General features: G+C 40.7%; 1 protein-coding gene across 1 annotated transcript in view; it reads left to right on the forward strand.

Annotated features, from left to right (window-relative positions):
* Positions 1-19,002, forward strand: part of CRB1 (crumbs cell polarity complex component 1) — a 151,611-nt gene that overhangs the window by 58,833 nt on the left and 73,776 nt on the right. The window contains exons 6-10 of the mRNA XM_034778351.1: positions 1,243-1,793; positions 2,170-2,335; positions 6,536-7,442; positions 10,088-10,216; positions 15,370-15,496. Coding sequence (XP_034634242.1) covers positions 1,243-1,793; positions 2,170-2,335; positions 6,536-7,442; positions 10,088-10,216; positions 15,370-15,496 — 1,880 coding nt within the window. The remainder of the gene's footprint in view (positions 1-1,242; positions 1,794-2,169; positions 2,336-6,535; positions 7,443-10,087; positions 10,217-15,369; positions 15,497-19,002) is intronic.

The following is a 19,002-nucleotide window of genomic DNA, read 5'->3' on the forward strand; positions in this document are numbered from 1 at the left end:
AAAGAGGACTCTGACTGTTTAGTTACAGGAGTGATTTCTTTGTTTAAACCACGTTGACACTTTTTATGCATTTGACATACTAAAAAAAAGCAGCTCTTGAAAGTGTTTAGGCAGAAAGCCTATAATATGGAGAACAAGATTTTGAAACTTAAAATGTAATACGAGTAGAAATACTGGTTCAAAAAGCTGATGCATCAGAATAAGTAGTTTTCATTACAATGGTTTGGGAGACAGTTTCGGTTTGTAATTAAAAATCTTTGCTTCATTATGGAAAATAGAGACAGACAGAGAGAGAGAGAGGAGTTCTGGTTTAATCATCTTAACTGATAAAAACAAAATTTTAAAAACGTGTCTTGAATTCTAGATCCTTTGCCTACCCTGGTGGCACAGCAGTGTCATGTGTTGGCAGAGACTGATCATATGTAGAAATGACAGTTTGGGAGCCAGATTTACTGATGGATCTAGGCTGATGCAGATCAGCATAGGTGTAATCTGCCAAGGGAATAGAGGGCTATCACAGCTCCAGAGTGGATGGTGATGTGTAGAAACTGAATAGAAAATAAGAGCATGTGCTAAATCAGCATATGCTCTTATCAGCCTCTTTGTTTGGAGACCAAATCCTGATTTAACATTGTCCATGTTCTTTGATGGGAATGTTTAGAGAGTATATGTAGGGGAAACACTTCCTGTCCTCTGAGGATAAATCCCTAATGGTACATAGGGGTCCACTTGGAATGGGAAGGTGTAAGTTACACTTCCCTATGCCAGCAGTAGTGCATATTGTCTTTGGGTGAAGTCCTACCCCCGCTGAAGTCAATCGCAAAACTTCCATTAACTTCAATGGGGCCAGGATTGTACCCTGGGACTTTAGGGGATGGTAACAGCCAGGTTGGGCTCAAAATACACCCTTCTCATGACCAATACAAATAACTGTGCTGCAGTCTTCCCTGAGAAACCATTTGGATACACATCCTCACAAGATGTACAGAGGCTGCAAAAGGAAAAAAATGTGGTGTAATAATATACCCTACAGCACCAAAATAAAGCCTAACCCTGCCCCCATTGAAGCCAATGAGAATTTTGCCATTGAAGCCACTCAGACCAGAATCAAATCCTTATTTTGTCCTTAAACACTTGCAGGTGTCTCTTTTTATCAGTGGTAGATGTTTGACCATTGTGCTGCCTCCATTAGTCAATTAGTCTTAAACTATTTTATTTTCTCTTTCCCCCCCCCATTTCAAGAGTACATGCCAGGCCGATTTGGACGTGAGGACTCCTCGGGGTATGCTGCTTTTTCTGTTGATGGTAGTCAGAACGAAAACATGACTATATCAATGTTTGTCCGAACACGGAAGTCTTCTGGCTTGTTACTAGCTGTGAGGAACAGTACATCTCTGTATATAAGGATCTGGTTGGAAGATGGGAAACTTGTCATGTTAGCCTCAAATTCCACCAAATTGTTCAGCGCATGGACTGTGAGTGATGGAAATTTTTACTTAATATCATTAAAAATAGAGCCAAATAAGGCTGAATTGTTCCAGTCATCTCAACAGCTAGGCTACATTTCTACCCCAATACTAACAGTCCAAAGTAGGGATATTCTCTATATTGGAGGACTCCCAGACAAACAAGAAACTGATATAAATGGTGGGTATTTTAAAGGCTGTATCCAAGATTTAAGACTGAATAACCAACAACTGGAATTCTTCCCCACTACTACATCACTGTATTCTGTCATCAACCGAACACTGATCAGCGTGACCCAGGGTTGTATTGGTGACAATCTTTGCAAGGTAAGGATGCCTTTTCTTAAAGCATGTTTCCATGTTTAGAGCCAGGACTCCTCTTTTCACCCATTAATGTTCCCATGCAATATGTGACAGTAATGACATCTTAATTAAACATATAAACATGCTGGTAAGAGCAGATTTTGCTGAATAGTGCTGAAAATTGTGGGCATCAGCAGCAAAATATATGAGGGTTCTGAAAGGTGAGGTAAGGATAACCATTTACCAAACTTGCTATCCATGCATGGAACCTGTAAGGTTTTATAGCTTTCAATCCAAAGTAAACACAATTCTGTTCTCTGCCAAGCAATCCTGCCTTCCCTTGTGTGTGAATCCACTGCCACTTACTAACACTTTGATTGTCTCTACTCTTTCCATTTAGTCCAACCCTTGCCACAATGGTGGCATTTGCTATTCTATCTGGGACGACTTCACTTGCACATGCCCCCCAAACACAGCAGGGAAAGCCTGCGAGGAAGTTAAGTGGTGTGAACTCAGCCCTTGTCCTCATGAAGCACAGTGCCAGCTGGTACGCCAAGGATTTGAATGTAGGTACATTTCTATCATTCCTATGACCTTTGGGGAACTGAAACAACTTCAGATAATGTTGATTTTCATGAACTTTTCAATTAAATCAAGCATTCCAATTCTCATACGGCCCAGATGAATTTTGTTTGTTAATAATGATGATAATAATAATAAATAATAGAATCTTGATTACTGCTATTAGAAGTATTATGAATGGAATAATGGGATAGTAAAATTCAAGTTTAAGCCGTCACCTGTCCCTGATCACAAATTAAGATCCATTTAATCTTGGGCCTCTTTTTTTAAATTACCCTCCCATTTTGAAAGCAATCGAGTGAGGATTCCAATGATATTGCCTGCAGGGGCTTTACTCTTCAGTTAATCAATGCATCTACTTGGCATGTTTATAAAATAGACCACTTTGTTCCATCACTGCAGGGAGATAAGAGGATTAATCTTAAAATGTTCTCCCTCCTCCGGAAAGACATGCCAGATGACAGACTCCTGCACACTGCTTTATTCCATTTTCTTAAAGTGAAGCATCTTTAAAAGCTATCTTAAGCATCCTAACACCAGCAATGTATTTGAAAGATAGTCATTTCAACTGGTATCTTAATAAAGAGCATGAGAGTTCCAAGAAGCTTGTACATTTGAAAATTAATGACCACTACTTATCATAAGAACATTAACCAATGTGTTGGATATCACTTTCTATTTCCCCTCTCTTGAAATCGAGTGGAATTTAAAAAACATGCTATGATTTTGTTATGGTATTTTCCAAAAGCATCCTTTTTTCCCCCCAAAATACCCCCATGATGCTGTGAAGCAGGATTAATGTACACAAAGTGCAATGGAAGCCATTAGAATAGCTGACTCCTAGGAACAGAAGAGTTGGTCAGCAAAAGGTTTCTAGCATAGAGGAAATGGAGCAACCTGCAAATAGATCCATATGATGAAGGTTGTTGTTGAGCCAGGAAAAAAAGGTCAGTTAGAGTGAGTATTAAAACACATTTATATTTTAAAATACATAGTTATATTTATAACCTAAATCAACATATTACACATTCTCTTTGATGATAAAATTCAAATAGGTGATATCTTATCAACTATTTTAGCTGATTATAGTGGAGTATAAACATACTGATGGGAAGTAATTGCACTGTTTCCTTTTGCTAAGATCAAGGCAATCTACATCTTTAGCAGACTTTAACATTGGATCTCAGTGCTCTTTTGTGTGGCAATGGCAGGGGGTTGCCATAATGGACGTTCATAAACACCTGGGAGACAGATATGTTATGTATCTTTAATTATCTCTTTGTTTCCATGCATTAGTATCCAAACTTCTATGTAGACAGACATAATAATATGCCCCTAAACTCACAGACAATAGAACTGAATTGGTTTGTTGTTATTGTTTATTATTAGTACTGAAGTGTGTAACGAGGGCCTCCACTCACCGCTAGGGTGGCGCTTCCTTCTGGCCACTCTGGGGATTAGTTCGCAAGGTCAACGCCCCTCCTAGCGGTTGCACGCCATCATTCCATCTCTCTCTCTGGTCTGCAGAACTCTCTCTTCCTCCAGGAACTGCAGTATCTACTTCGTGACTCGGCCCTTTGGCTGGGTCACTCAGCATTCCAATCTTCCGGGGTATAGTCCTTCAAGTCTCTGTCACTCCCACTGGGACCCACACAGTCTTCCAATTCACTGTCCACCAGTGCCACTTCCCCAGTGGCTGGTAGGGGAACCCTGGCCTGTCCTCTACTCCAGGTTCCAGCCCAGGGATCCTACAACCTGCAGCCAAGGTCTGTTCAGTCCCCAACTTTGCTGCTTACTCCCTGGGCTGCTTCTTACTCTGGCGCTATCCTCCCCCCACCCCCTTTGGGGTTTGCCAGCCTCTCTATTCTCTCCTCCCAGTGAACAACTGTGAGCTACTTGTATCTATAGCCCCCAAACACACCTCCCTTCTGCCAGGGAGTGACTACAGACTACCTCCCCACAGCTGCCTTCCTGCTGTCAGCTCCCTGGCTTTATAGAAGCCCTGCCTGTTCCTGAACAGGTGAACTTCCCCTAATTAGGGCTTTCCACTCAGCCTTCAGCCTAATACGTTAATAGGCTCATCTGGCCTCCATTAACCCCTTCAGGGCAAGTGTGGGTTGGACACCTAGATGCCCCAATTAGCAACTGGGGTCCAGCTGTGATAGGTGCCATATACACATATAATAATTTCAGATCCTGCCCCCCAAAAGCTTGCAATGTAGGTCTATGATGAGACACAATGGGTAGGTACAATAAGCAAATGTGGGGGGCACAAGGTAAGAGAAAGACAATTATCAGTGTCACAAAGAGGAGTAACAGCACACCAGTCACCTAGTCATTGCCAAGTGCTTAATAATGTCCACACAAGAGTGTTTTAAGTTTTTGATTCAAAAAACCTTAGTTGGTTCTCTGAGAACAGAAGTAAATTTTGAAAATACATACATTACAAACACTGATGTTTCCTAGATGCCATAAATTATGCTGGGGAATCTGTTTCTATTCACTTTCCCATTTTATGAGGCACAAGAGTTGGTATGCCAAGAGACATAGTGGCACGCCATTGCCTTAGCATTTAGAGTACACAGTCATAAGGCAATGTGATCATTCACAGTGCTTAGTGTCCATATTTCCATTCCCAAACTATTTCAAATAAACTGATTTTCTAGTATTTATTGTAAAGTAAAGGGCAGATTCTGCTCTTGTGAAGTTTCCCATTAGTAATCCCTTATTGGTAATCCCAAGGGTTATTGCGATCAAAATTTGCCTAGATTGGGAAAGAATGCCCACAGATATCCTAGTAATCTGCTTTATCCGACCACCACAGCTCTCACAAACCCTAACACCAATACAGATTTGAACTGAAGCATGAATAGGAAACATTTCTTTCTCTCTCCCCTCCCCCTATATAATAGGACATATCCTGAAAAAGCCGGGAATGCACATTTAAACTCTGACTAGTTTTGTCTGTTGAAATGGACAAAATGCCAATGAAAAATGTCAAATATATGTGTAAAGAGATCAGATTATCAGGCCCTAAAAATGGACATATTTCTGTTCACTAAACTTGGCTCACAGCCCTACGCAGTTAGGGCTATATTCCCCTCCAAGTTCCATCAGTGCAGCATCACTGAAGTCAGTGGAAATATGCCACTGTGCAACTGAGGGAACGTCAACATCATGGGCCTGAATCTCCTTACATTAGTTTTACACTGGTTGTAACTCCACTGACTTTAGTGGAATTATTCCTGATTTGTGACAGTGAATTCGGATCAAAAGTTGTTGCTTTATATAATCATAATCACGCTAAATTGGTAAAAAAACCCTAAAGATACTATTTCACAAGGGAGAGAAATGGAAGTGGGAGGGTTTCTATTTTTTCTGCAGTTCTGGAGCTAATGGAGGTTTACAAAGATTGTAAATTCAGGCAACTACTGTATCATCAACACATGAACTAATTATTAGACATTTTTTGTAATTCCTACCATTGGCTAATATACCTACTTACCATCTTGGAAAAAACAGCACATAAATTAACACTAGCCACTATAGTTCTATTCAGCCTGAATTTGACAAACTTTTACAAAGTTATTTCCCCAGCTCAACAGCTGGTGTAAATCATCCTAGCTCCATCGATTTCAGTAGAATTATGCTGATTTTCACCAGCTGAGGATTGGGCCTTTGTTATTGTTTATTTGTTAAGTGTGGCACAAGACAAAGAAATCGGCCTTGATTCTGATCTCACATACATTCGTTTTACACTAGTGTATCTCTTCTGCCTTCCATGGAGTTTCTCCTGATTTGCACAGCCATACATGAGATCAGAATCAGGGTCACAGTTCCCAAAGAGCTTGCAGCCTAAGAGACAGTAAGAGTTTAGACAAAAACACTTAGGATGCCCCAGAGGTTTACAACATTTAGGGTTAGATCCTCAGCTGATGAAAATCAGCGTAGCTCACTGATTTCAGTGGAGACAGGGATTGGCATCAGACTCTTATTTTTTAAAATGAGAGGCCAAGAGGTGTAATATTGACACTGGTTAGAATTTGCATGCTTCATGGAAAGAAGTGGAAAGATTTAAATTACAAGAGGCAGGCAGCCTGGCACAGTGGAGTAGGGAAAATGTTGCACGGGTATCAATCTAAAATTGGCCTGCTTTCTCAACGGATATTATTATCTTTGCACAGGTGTTGCCAATGCAGTGTTTAGCGGCAGAAGCAGTGCGATATTTTACAGAACCAATGGGAAGATAAGGAGAGACCTCACCAATATCGTATTTGGCTTTCGGACTAGGGATGCTGATGTGATACTGCTGTATGCTGAGAAGGAGCCAGAGTTCATTACCATTAGCATTCAGAACACCAAGCTAGTGTTTCAGCTGCAAAGTGGCAACAGCTTTTATGTGCTGACCTTAGCTAGTTCACAGCCCGTGAATGATGGGAAATGGCACCAAGTGATTCTTTCTATGACAGAACCCTTATCCCAGTCGTCTAGATGGCACATTGATATAGATGATAAAAAAGACACTGCAACTAGTACAGTCGCCACAGGAAGCCTCAACTTCCTAAGAGAAGAAATAGATATTTATGTTGCCGACAAAGCTTTTGACAATCTGGATGGCCTAAGGGGATGCATGAGCACTATAGAAATCAGCGGCATTTATCTCTCGTACATTGAAAATTATGATGGCCACACTAAAAAACCTCAAGAAGAACAATTTCTCAAAATATCTGCAAATTCTGTTGTTACTGGCTGTTTGCAATTGGATGCCTGCAGCTCTGATCCCTGTATGCATGATGGGATATGTGAAGATTTATATAGTTACTATCGTTGTACATGTCCCAAGGGATGGACTGGCATGCAGTGTGAAACCAACATTGACGAATGCTTTTCAAACCCCTGCATTCATGGAAACTGCTTGGATAGAATCGCATCCTATGAGTGCAGTTGTGACCCTGGTTATACTGGGATAAACTGTGAAGAGGACCTAGACAACTGCCATGGTCACTTGTGTGCAAATGGGGCAACTTGCATAGATGGAGTTAACACTTATTCCTGCCTGTGTGCTGGTAACTTCACTGGAAAATTTTGCAGGTATTATAAATAAGAAAGCTTCAGAAGCTAAAAAAACTTCTGCCATCAGACCTCACCTTTCAGATGTTTTTCAAGTTGTTTAAATTAAATTGAGAAAAGATCAACCCCTACATCAATCCTACATTAATACTTAGGGCACACTTACACAACAGGTCCTACAGCAGTATAGCCATGGCACAGTAGCTGTTCCATTGTAGTGCCAGAGTGTAGACGCTTCCTACAGCTAAGAAAGGGTTTTTCTGTCACTGTACGTACTCCACCTCCCTGAGAGGCGGTAACTAGGTCAACAGAAGCATTCTGCTGTTGACCGAGCCGAATCTACACCAGCAATTACATAGGCATAGCTACAACACTCAGGAGTGGGAACTGTTCATACCTCTGAGCACCATAGTTATGTCAACCTAAATTTAAGTGTAGACCACGACTTAGGTTTTCCCTGCAGAATTATTACCCCACAGACATTCACATTTCAAAGGAATGTAGGGAAATTGTGCAGATCTTGTATTCTGTTGGATCCCCAATATAATGTGTACATAGTGTTTTATTCGGGTAAATCCAAATAACACAGACTTTGCATTTGTTTTTGGGTAAAAATTTCAAAAGCATCCAAGTGACTTAGGGACTTAAGTGCCAAAGTAAAAGGAACTTTGGCTCCTAATCCACATAGACACTTTGCAACATTTCATTTTGTTTGTTTGCTGAAAAGGCTCTTTTACTGTCTCTGGAAGCCATTTATGGGGCCAAAATAATAGGCAATTGCTTTCCTCACAGAACTTCCACCATCCAGAACTGAAATGTAATGAGGAGACCAGGAATGGCTTTATTTCAGCCCCATTCATGGCTCCTTGAGATGACAGAAACTGACTGCAATGGGAGTTTTGCCTGAGTAAGGACTTGCAGGATTAGTCCAATAAACTTGAAGACAAATAAAATACAGGGTCCCTTTTTTTCTTAATTGATACAGACACTGGACCATAAGGAATTATCGTCCACTGTCTTCAATGGATTTACACTGATTTACACCAGCTGAGGATCTGGCCCTCTAATTTCATTTAAAACTAAGACAAACTTGAAAACAATATATTTCGAGCTATTACCAAATTTTGTTTTTGCATTTAACGTACTATGTCCTATACACAGAATCTTTCAGATAAACTGCTAAACTATATTGCTACCAAATAGCTCCAAGACACTTACCTAAAGGAAGGATTTGGCCCATTGTTTGCCTCAGAGTGAATTATTAAATCGGTATTACTGGAGCTTGAGAAAGCCAGTTGAATTAATGTGAAATTAAGTTTTTAAGGTTCACTGTTGCTTGGTATCACACTTCAGTTATTGCTTTCTTTCCTTTGTAAACACCCCCTTTAGTAACTGAATTTCACGCAGCAGCAAAGGTAATAAGTATGCTGCAGTATAGATGCATTCAGGTCTGGAGCATTGCTACCTGCAAGAAAACTGTGCAGACCTTAGAACAGGGGTCTCAAACTAAAATGACCACGAGGGCCACATGAGGACTAGTGCATTGGCCTGAGGGCCGCATCACTGACACCCACCCCTTGCTGCCCCCAGCCCTGCCCCCACTCCACCCCTTCCATGAGGCCCCGCCCCTGCCCCGCCTCTTCCCACCCCTTCCCTGCCCCCATTCCAACCTCTTCCCCGAAGTCCTCACCCCAACTCTGCCCTCTCCCTGTCCCCAAGAGGTGTAGGAGTGGTGCGGAGTGTGATGGGGGCTCAGGGCAGGGAGTTGAGGTGCAGGAGGTGTCCAGGGTACGGCAGGGGGCTCAGGGTAGGGAACTGGGATTTGGAGTGCAGGAGGGGTGAGGGGGTGCAGCAGGGGGTTGGGGTGCAGGGTGTGGCAGGGGGCTCAGGGCAGGGAGTTGGGGTGAGGGAGGGTGTGGGATGTGGCAGGGGGCTCCGGACAAGGGGTTGGAGTGCAGGGTGCGGGCTCCGGCCTGGCGCTACTTACCTAGAGTGGCTCCGGGGTGGCAACACCGCGCACCGTGGCCAGGGCAAGCTCCCTGCCTGTCTGCTCTGACCCCACTCCGCTCCAGGAAGCAGCCGGAGTCCCGGGGGGGTGTGGGGAACGGCGCCATGTGCTGCTCTTGCTCCTTCAGGTATTGCCCCCAAAACTCCCATTGGCCGCAGTTCCCCATTCCCGGCCAATGGGAGCTGTGGGGGGCAGTGCTTGGAAGCGAGAGCACAGAGCCCTCTACTCCCTCCCGCCGCCCGGGGCTGCAGGGACATAGTTCCAGCCGCTTCAAGGAGCGGTGCGGGGCTCGTGGTGCCACAGGGTAGGCAGAGGGGCGTGGGGAGCTTGGCGGGCTGCACAAAAGAACCCCACAGGCTGCGTGTTTGAGACCCCTGCCTTAGAAGATGTCTGTCTACATGCATTCATCCTTCTACAGATTCACAGCTGTGAGCTGATTTACAGCCAGATTGTGCCACCCCTACTCACATTGAATAGTAGCTTACCCCAGGAGCCACTGAAGCTGATAGGAACATTTCTGTAAAACAGGAAACCTAAACACGTTCAACTGAAACAGACTAGCATTTTAATATAGTGTTAAATAAATGAATGAGGGAAAATTAGATTTTACCTGAAACAAAAAGATATTAATTGCTGCTGTTGCCTCTTATTCATCTAGACGCACCAGGCTACCTTTTTCCGTCTGTGGGAATGAGAAGAGAAATCTCACTTGTTACAACTATGGCAACTGTACTGAGCTCAAAGGCGAGTTGAGATGTATGTGCCTGCCAGGCTTTAGTGGAGAACGGTGAGACACTTCAGAACTTTATGTGCACTTTCCCTTAGTGGGTTATTGTAGGAGTATTGCATTGTCTTCTTAGAACATGAGTTCCAGAATGGGCCCTTTTTGGATATCCAAAATTAGTGATTGAAATGGTACCTCACCTGCTGCAGACTTCCTGCAGCAATGAGACAATGTCTATTCAAAATGAGCTAGAGTTAGAACTGGGCAAAATGTTTCTAATTCATGTTATTTGGGGGGCGGGGGGAGAAACAGTTTCAGGTCAACTGAAATTAATTTTGAATTCAGTTCAAATTTGCCAAACAGTTCATCTGGAAATTTAAAATAAAAATTTTGGAACAGTCTAACCATTTTGTTTTGTTATTGTTAAAATGAAACATTCCAATTTTTAATTTTAAAACAACGAACGTTTCATTTTGAAATTTGCCTAAATTTAATTTTTTACAACGTGTTAAAAAATTAAAAAAAGAAACAAAATGTCTTGCGTTGAACAAAAGAGTGTGGTTGAACCAAAACAATTTTTTTTTCAATATTTTGATTCAGCCAGCGAACCAAAAATCAATTATTTGCTCAGCTTAATCCTCTCTTTGCTAAATATGACTTCCAGGGGTTAACAGCATGACAATTTGATTTCTACAAAAGTCAATAGTCAATGAGTCAAATTCATTCCTAGTGTAACTCCAATTACTTCAATTAGGAATGAATTTGACCCAAGATGCTTTTTTTCTTAAATAACATTATACTGATCACATCTCCCTCTGCATACAAATATTCCTGGCTCTACATCAGTTTCAAACATGACAAAATAGAACAGGATAGTGATTTTATCTCTCTGTGTATAAACACAAACACACAACCCACCCACCCCCCATATAATACACAAATAGACGTACATAAAACTAACTGTTTGATTTTAACTGACAGCCAATGGAAATACATGAAGTGTACTCTCACAGGGGAAGTGTAATGCACAGAACACCCACTCAGATTGTATCTTGCCAGTTTAGAATCAAATTCTAAAAAAATTATACAATCAAAATTGGTTAACTTCTTTTATATATATGTATTATATTATAAGGCAGGTCTTAGCACGAGGACCCACCAACTTCACTCATGACTTACCCCTCCGCAACCCATATTTATTGTCTAGTATATTATTACCAATTCTCTATATTGTCCTGTATCCTCAGTCAAGACTGGGGACCCACTGTTCTAGGTGCTGTACAAACAGAGGAAGACACAGTCCCGACACCTATAGGTTATCCCAAGTTTTGTTCAGAAGCATTCAGCTGACAGCAAGACAGGAGATATGGTACAAAGAAGATAGAAAACATAAGACAAATGGTTTTGCTCTCTCTCTCAGTGCAATGAAAATTAAATCAGTGGCATAGAGTGTCCAAAGGTTTAGTAGGCCTGCAACATGTAGCCTTAGCACATTCAGAAAAACTTTCAAGAAAAGGTTTCTCCCTCTCTCTTTTTAACGCCCACTGCCTTCGTGGAATCACTGCAGTAAATCATAAATGATGGATGAAATGAAAAATTCCGTCCCACCCAGTACAGAGTGCACTTGGCAATTGCTGCTGTGCTGTAATATTTAAGTCAGGCACCCAGAAAGGTCCCCTGCCAACCCCAGAAGATTTGGAGAAGAAAAAACGTCTCAAGCACTTTTTTGGTGTATATTTATCTTGGGGCTTCAGGGTAGGAGGAAAGTGCTTTTTCCTTCTTCCTTCCACTCTCAGGCATTTTGCTAACTAAAGCTTTGGAAATGAGAATCCTCCCTTACATACACACCCACTGGCTGGCAATAACCTCTATTTTATGGTTCCCAAGGTCCTACTACTGAGTGGTGAGCCAATACTGAGCATACTGCATGGTAATATACCGCTGCAATGAGACATTCTACACTTTATTCTCTTTTTTAAATCCTAAATTTCCACTATATTTATTCTCTTTTTTTTCCGGGTTGCCAAAATGTTGTAAGGTAAACTAGTAGTGTCTTTCTCTTTGAAGACCTCCAGTAAACTAAATCAGACAGAACACACACAAGATTTATTTTACCAGAACAAATTCAAAATATTTCACATAATGGGATATTAAAAACCACACCATCTCCATGATTGATTGGACTTATATTACATATATTTTCCTTTAAAAGTATAACCAATCCCTAAGAAAGGGTTTGATCCACAACCTATGGAAATCAGTGGGTGTCTTTTCACAGAATGCAATGGAATTTGGGTGAGGACCAAAAGAAAGAATTTGATAGTAGTTAGAGATGGACAAATTATTCCTCAGTAGAGTTGGTCAAACTTTTTATTGCAAAGAAATTATTCACTGAATTTAGGCTGGGATTTTCAACTTGACTAAGGGACTTATGTTTCCAGCTTCCACTGCTGTGGCTCTTTTCCCTGTATGTGAACCAATCTTGATTTCTTTTTGTATGTATGAATTCATTTGTATTCGTAAGTATTTGCCAACTAGTTTGATGAACAATTTTTGTTTCAGATTTTTGAGGACAGTAATTGATCCACTAAATCAGTTAGTATTCTTTCTGTTCCCGATTGGATACATGTAGCTTTTAAATAGATGAACAAGAAAATTCAAATATGAGTGTTTGATATGAAAACCTGCCATTCCCCAACTGCTTATGCAAACAAACTTTTTGGCATGAATTTTTGCAATTGGACGTGACTTTGGTTAAACTGAACGGCTTTTAGTAATTCAGACAAAGGGAAAACATAGTCACAGCAAAAAATACTGAAGTCATAATTTTAGTTTTAAAAGTTAGTCCTGGCACACTTTTAATTAACAATAAATTGTTTTTTGTGGTGGTGTTGTAGCCATGTTGGTCCCAGGTTATAAGAGAGACAAGACGGGTGAGGTAATATCATTTATTGGACCAACTTCTGTTGGTGTTGGAGACAAGCTTTTGAGCTACACAAAGCTCTTCTCCAGGTCTGGGAAACATCACATCCACCATAATCTCTCCCCCACCAAGAGGACAGTCCCTGAAATCCAACCACCAAATAGTGATCAAATCCACAGACAAAAGGGCACTGTCATAGTCCTCAACTATGATGACTACATTGACAAGGCCAACTGACAACTGTCCAACACTACCTATTATAAAGAACTCAAAGACAACCCCACACCACAGTTTACCCAGAAATTTAAGGATATCATCAAATCCTTCCCCAAACAACTCCAAGAGAAACTCTACAACCTCATCCTGATGAACGCACTCCAGGGACCATCTACATCTTTCCTGAGATATACAAACAAAGGAACCCACAGTGCTCATCATATCTGGCCACAATATCTTTTTTTAAAGTGATCACGCTATATTTGACCTCACAGTCCACACCCTCAACGGAACCCTGCACAACACCTTCAAAAGATGAGTCTGGAAGCTCATATTCATAACTTTGCTAGATACTAAAAATCATGGGCGGGAGATTAGGGTGACCAGATAGAAAGTGTGAAAAATCGGGATGGGGGTGGGGGGGAAGAAAAAGCCCCGAATATCAGGAATGTCCCTATAAAATCGGGACATCTGGTCATCCTAAGGGAGATGGAGGAGTGGGGATGGGGTGCACTCAGGGGAGTGGCAGAAAGAGGTGGGGTGGGGCATTGGAGACAGGGGTTGAGTGGGAGTGAGGGTGGGGGTGGAGTGAGGGTGGGCTCTTAGGGGAAGGAGTGGAGTGGGGGCGGGGCCTGGGGCGGAGCGGGGGTTGAGCACCCCTAGGGAAAATTGGAAGACAGTGCCTGTGGAGACACTGGATTTATGGCTTTTACAACAATCTGTAACCCTCTTACACCTCCCACTCAGCCTTTTCCCCACATGACTGGAGAGGTATTAATGGGCCACTTCACCTTGAATGGTTCCTTGAAATATGTGTTAACTACTTATGCTAAACAATCTGTTCCTCCTTGTATTTAGCTGTGACACTCTGGATATGTTTACACTGCAATTAGACACCTGCAGCTGGCCCATGCCAGCTGACTTGGTCTCACTGGGCTTGGGCTAATGGGTTGCTTAATTGCTGTGTAAATATTTGGGCTTGGGCTGGACCCTGAGTTCTGGGACCCTCTTACCTCACAGGGTCCTAGAGCCCGGGCTCCCGTCCGACTCCCAACATCTACACTACACTACATTCTGAGCCCCGCAACTCCAACTCCGCTGGCCTGGGCCAGGCTCAGATTTTTAATTGCAGTATAGACATTCCCTCTGAGTACATTTCCCAGACCTGAAGAAGAGCTCCATGTAGCTTGAAAGCTTGCCTCTCTCACCAACCGACATTGGTCCAATAAAAGATATTACCTCTTCCACCTCATCTCGCTAATAAATTATTTGCCATGAGAAGTGGGATATCCCCTATTTTATAATAAATATTGTTTGAAACAATTAAATAATATTTAACTAAGCCTTTAAAATCTGATACAATGCTACACTTGACATATTATATTTCCTGGCATTATGGTCCTCAACTAGACCAGCAGAAGAATGCTACTAATTTCAGGTAGGCAATAGGTATTTGGATGTTCACATAGGCACTTAGGCATGTGAATAGATGATCACAATGGTCCCTGCTAACTGGGGGATCTATGAATCGATGAAAATGGTCATTTTTGTGATTTAGGGCCCAATTCTTCAAGATGCTAAGTGCCTTCAATTCTCACGGACATCAATAAGAGTGGAGGGAGCACAGTTCTCTACAGAAGGTAGCCAAGATCAGCCTCTAAGCATATGTTTACTCAGGAATAAAAGACCCGTGGCACATCTGCGGCTGGCCTGGGTCAGCTGACTCGGACACATAGGGCTCGGGCTGCAGAGTTAAAAATTGCCGTGTAGATACTCGGGCTTGGCTAGAAACCAAGCTCTGGGACCCTCCACCCTCACAGGGTTTTTCATCACTGTGTAAACATAGCCTAAGTCACAAATGTCCATTTTACATATCTAAGTGCCAATGTGAGCATCAAAATGCCACAGGTATGGGATTTCCCATTTTTGTACCTATATGTGAAAACAACACAAGGCATCAAAGATGTAAGTGTAGCTGGTAATGTCTGTTATTTTCAGGACAGTGAGAAACCCTTGTCCGATTAATGTTATCTAGTTGCTATAACAGTTGCTTAGTGCTTTTGGTCTTTTACTGTAGGTGTGAAACAGACATTGATGAGTGCAACTCTGATCCGTGCATGAATGGAGGCCTCTGCCAGAACCTACTTAACAAATACCAGTGCATCTGTGATGTAAACTATGCTGGCGACCGCTGTGAGGTAGATGTAAGCGACCTCTCCTTTTTTGTCTCTTTATTATTGTGGCAGAATCTCTTTCAGCTTCTCTCCTACCTTATTCTGCGAATGGATGATGATCCAGTAGTTGAGTGGGGAGAACAGGAAGATTATTAGCCATCTGTACACGGTTAGTATTTTAAAGCTATTGACACACAATGGAAGATGCCTTGAACAGGAAACTAGTTTAGCACTCAGAAAAGCAATAAGAATCACATTTTAAAAATCATTTATCAATGTTTTGAACATATTAAAATATTTTATTGTAAATAATTAATTCTCCAACTGTGGCTTTAAATGCAGAAGCTAAGTTTCTAAGCAGCATCATATTTCTTTGTATTATTTTGTGTAAAAAATGAGATATGTATAGAACTTTCCAAAGCAAACATTCAGATCTTGGTTCTCACCTATTTATGAATCATTTTCACTCTGCTTTTGTTCATTTGCTTAATTTTGGAACAGATGCTAGTAGATAGTGAATATCAGTCTGAAAATACTGCTTTAACCCATTTCTACTGGGGTATTGCATGGTCTCTTCGTTTCTTACAGTGTAATGCATAAGACTAGTCCATGACAAGATATGCTAAGAGCTCAGGGTGAAATCCAGGCTCCACTGAAGTCAACAGCAAAGATCCCATCGACTTCAATGAGACCAGGATTTCACCCTTAAAATTTAAATATATCACATCCCATATTATTCACTGCTGTTGATGGAGAAGTTTGGTTCAATGTCTGTGGAATCAGATATGTCATAACAGTGGATAATGTGAAACTATTTTGGATAAGCCACTGGCAATATACTGAGCCCGTCTTGTTGGAATCAATGGCAGAATTGTCTTTGATTTCACTGGGAGTAGGATTGGCACTACTATCTGTACATTTCATTTGAATAAAGTTTACTTAATTAAAACAAAATGCAACTATTCTATGAATTCACATGGAATGGTTTTCAAACATGCCCCATGATATGAATTTATTCATTTTAACCAAAGGTCCAATGAGGATATCATATTTCAAATCCAAAGGCAGAATTTGTTAGTTACAATATTGCTACCTCTTGAAGTAGATCTATTTTATCTGTGAACTGAGAATGTCAGTACTGTAATACATAATTCAGGCAGAGGAATATGCTTATTTTTCACTTCAGGAATCAATCACCTTGCTCACTGATGGGTTGTTATCCTTAATGAATGAGGATTAAGTGCATGATATTGCTCACCATTGTAGATCAGGCCTGATTCAGCAAAGTACTTAGACATGTACTTGGCTTTGAGCACACAAGCAAGTTGAAGTCAATGGGACTTAATCACTTGCTTAAATTTAGTCACCTCCTTTAGTAACTGGCTGAATCTGGGAAAATATGTTCATGTCATACTTTGTTCTTTCTGGAAAGAGTTTTACAGGACAAGTACTCTAATGAACTGTGCAATAGTTTATTTGAGTATTATTACTCATGTTATATTAGTACAGTGTCCAGACCTACAAACACTCATTTGTGTAGTCCCCTTGAGCTCACTGTTCACAAGAGTAAGTGTTTACAGCTCTGTATTTCATTATTATTAAGTGATGTGGTATGCAGGCAGAGCTATGGGAAAGAGATCTTTATTAAGTAAGCTGAGGCTCTACAGTTTGAGAGAGACAGCAGCTTGGCTTCTGCTTCAATCCCTGAGCCCTTGGGGTACATCTACATAGGGATAAAAGATCCGTGGCACTGCTGCAGCTGGCCCTTGTCAGCTGACTTGGGCTTACAATGCTTGGGCTCAGGGGATAAAAATTGCTGTGTAGATGTTCGGGCTTGGGCTGATGCCTGAGCTGTGGGACTCTTCACCCTCCCAGAGCTCAGGCTCTAGCCTGAGCCCAAGAGTTTACACAGTGATTTGTCAGCCCCAGAGCCTGAGCCCTGAGAGCCTGAGTCAGCTGATCTGGGCCAGCCGTGGGGTTTTTATCCCTATGTAGACATAGCCTAAGTGTCACATGCATCACATCCCAATCCTGACACCTGCCTCTCTTTCTCCAGTTCTATTCATTATTGTATGTGTGCGCAAAATGCTGTTATTTGTCTCTGTTACATGTAGCATGTTAATGTCTCAAGGAGCTGCCCTGGTCTGAAAACTTAAGTGTAATACATTGCTGTATAATAACTGTATTACACCCCGATAATCTCTTTATCATCTTTCTTTTACTAGAGAAATGCCTGAGGTAATTTTGCTGTTGATTGCCTGTAAAAATGTTTTATTCCTCTCTTTTGTTTTATACATAAGCCACACTTCTGTGAATAGAATATAACAAAATATGTTCCATATTGGGGATAAAATTATTGTAGTAATATCAAAAACATAAACACTAAGTGTTCTATTATCTATACTATTGGATTATTTTAGATCAGACTAGAATTATTTGGATGATATACCTTTTAGCCAGTTTAGACTGTGGAGGCAAGCAAATATTCAAGTAATGGTATTACACTTACACAACATAGGCCCCAATTTGGCAAAATACTTTGGCACATACTTAACTTTAAGCACATACTTAAATTAGAGGTGATTAAAAATTATATGGAAAGTTTTCCCACTGAAATATCTGGTTTAATTGAAACTAACACTTTTCACAACAAAATGACAAATATGACCACAATTTGGATTTGCCTGCAGGAAATGTCAAAATGAAAATTTTCATTTGAATCAAGACTTCAATATGAAATGATGTTTTGGTTTCAAAATGCCAAAAGTAAACAAAAATAGTTCATTTCATTTTGACTTAAAATGTAATTTTGTTTTGGCATCTTGAAACTGAAAAAGAAAAACAAAACATTTTATGTTGAAATGTCAGTTCAAAATGGCAATTTTCATTTTGTTTTGATTTAAATTGTTGTTTTGGTTTTATTGATACCAAAAAATGAAAACAAAATGACATTTCATGTCAAAATGAATATCATCATACTGTTTCAAGATGTTAATCTGAAACAAAAACATTTAATTTGAAACTGAAAATTTTGAAACCAAGATTTTTTGTTCAAATTTTCACACAAGAAAAATTTTGGTTTTCCAGCCAGCTCTTGCTTAAATCCCATTGAAATTAATGGGAGTTAAGCACCCGATTAAGTGCTTTGTTGCATAGCAAAGTCTCCTGAACATCATGCCACAAAGCTGTCTCAGATCATTGATTTCAGTTTGCTGTTAGTGACAAGGGAAGCTGGGGAAAGAGATACATCTTATATCAGTGTTCCTAGCATACTGTATTTATAATGCCCCAGACAAACAAGAAATGAAAACCAAAGAATATACACATGTATAGAGATTTCAAACACACTATTTTCTCAATTCTAGAAATGTGGAAATGCATAGATATATACAGTATACCATATATATGTATTACATGTTACATAAAAAGTTACAAATTTCAAATAGATTAAATAGCAGTGCAGCAGTCCCTGGCTCTCCCCCTCTGTTTACATATCACTAATGCCACTATATCCACTAGGATTGTAAATGATTTCT

Source organism: Trachemys scripta, chromosome 8, assembly GCF_013100865.1.
Source record: "Trachemys scripta elegans isolate TJP31775 chromosome 8, CAS_Tse_1.0, whole genome shotgun sequence".
In the NCBI taxonomy this organism is placed as follows: domain Eukaryota; kingdom Metazoa; phylum Chordata; order Testudines; family Emydidae; genus Trachemys; species Trachemys scripta.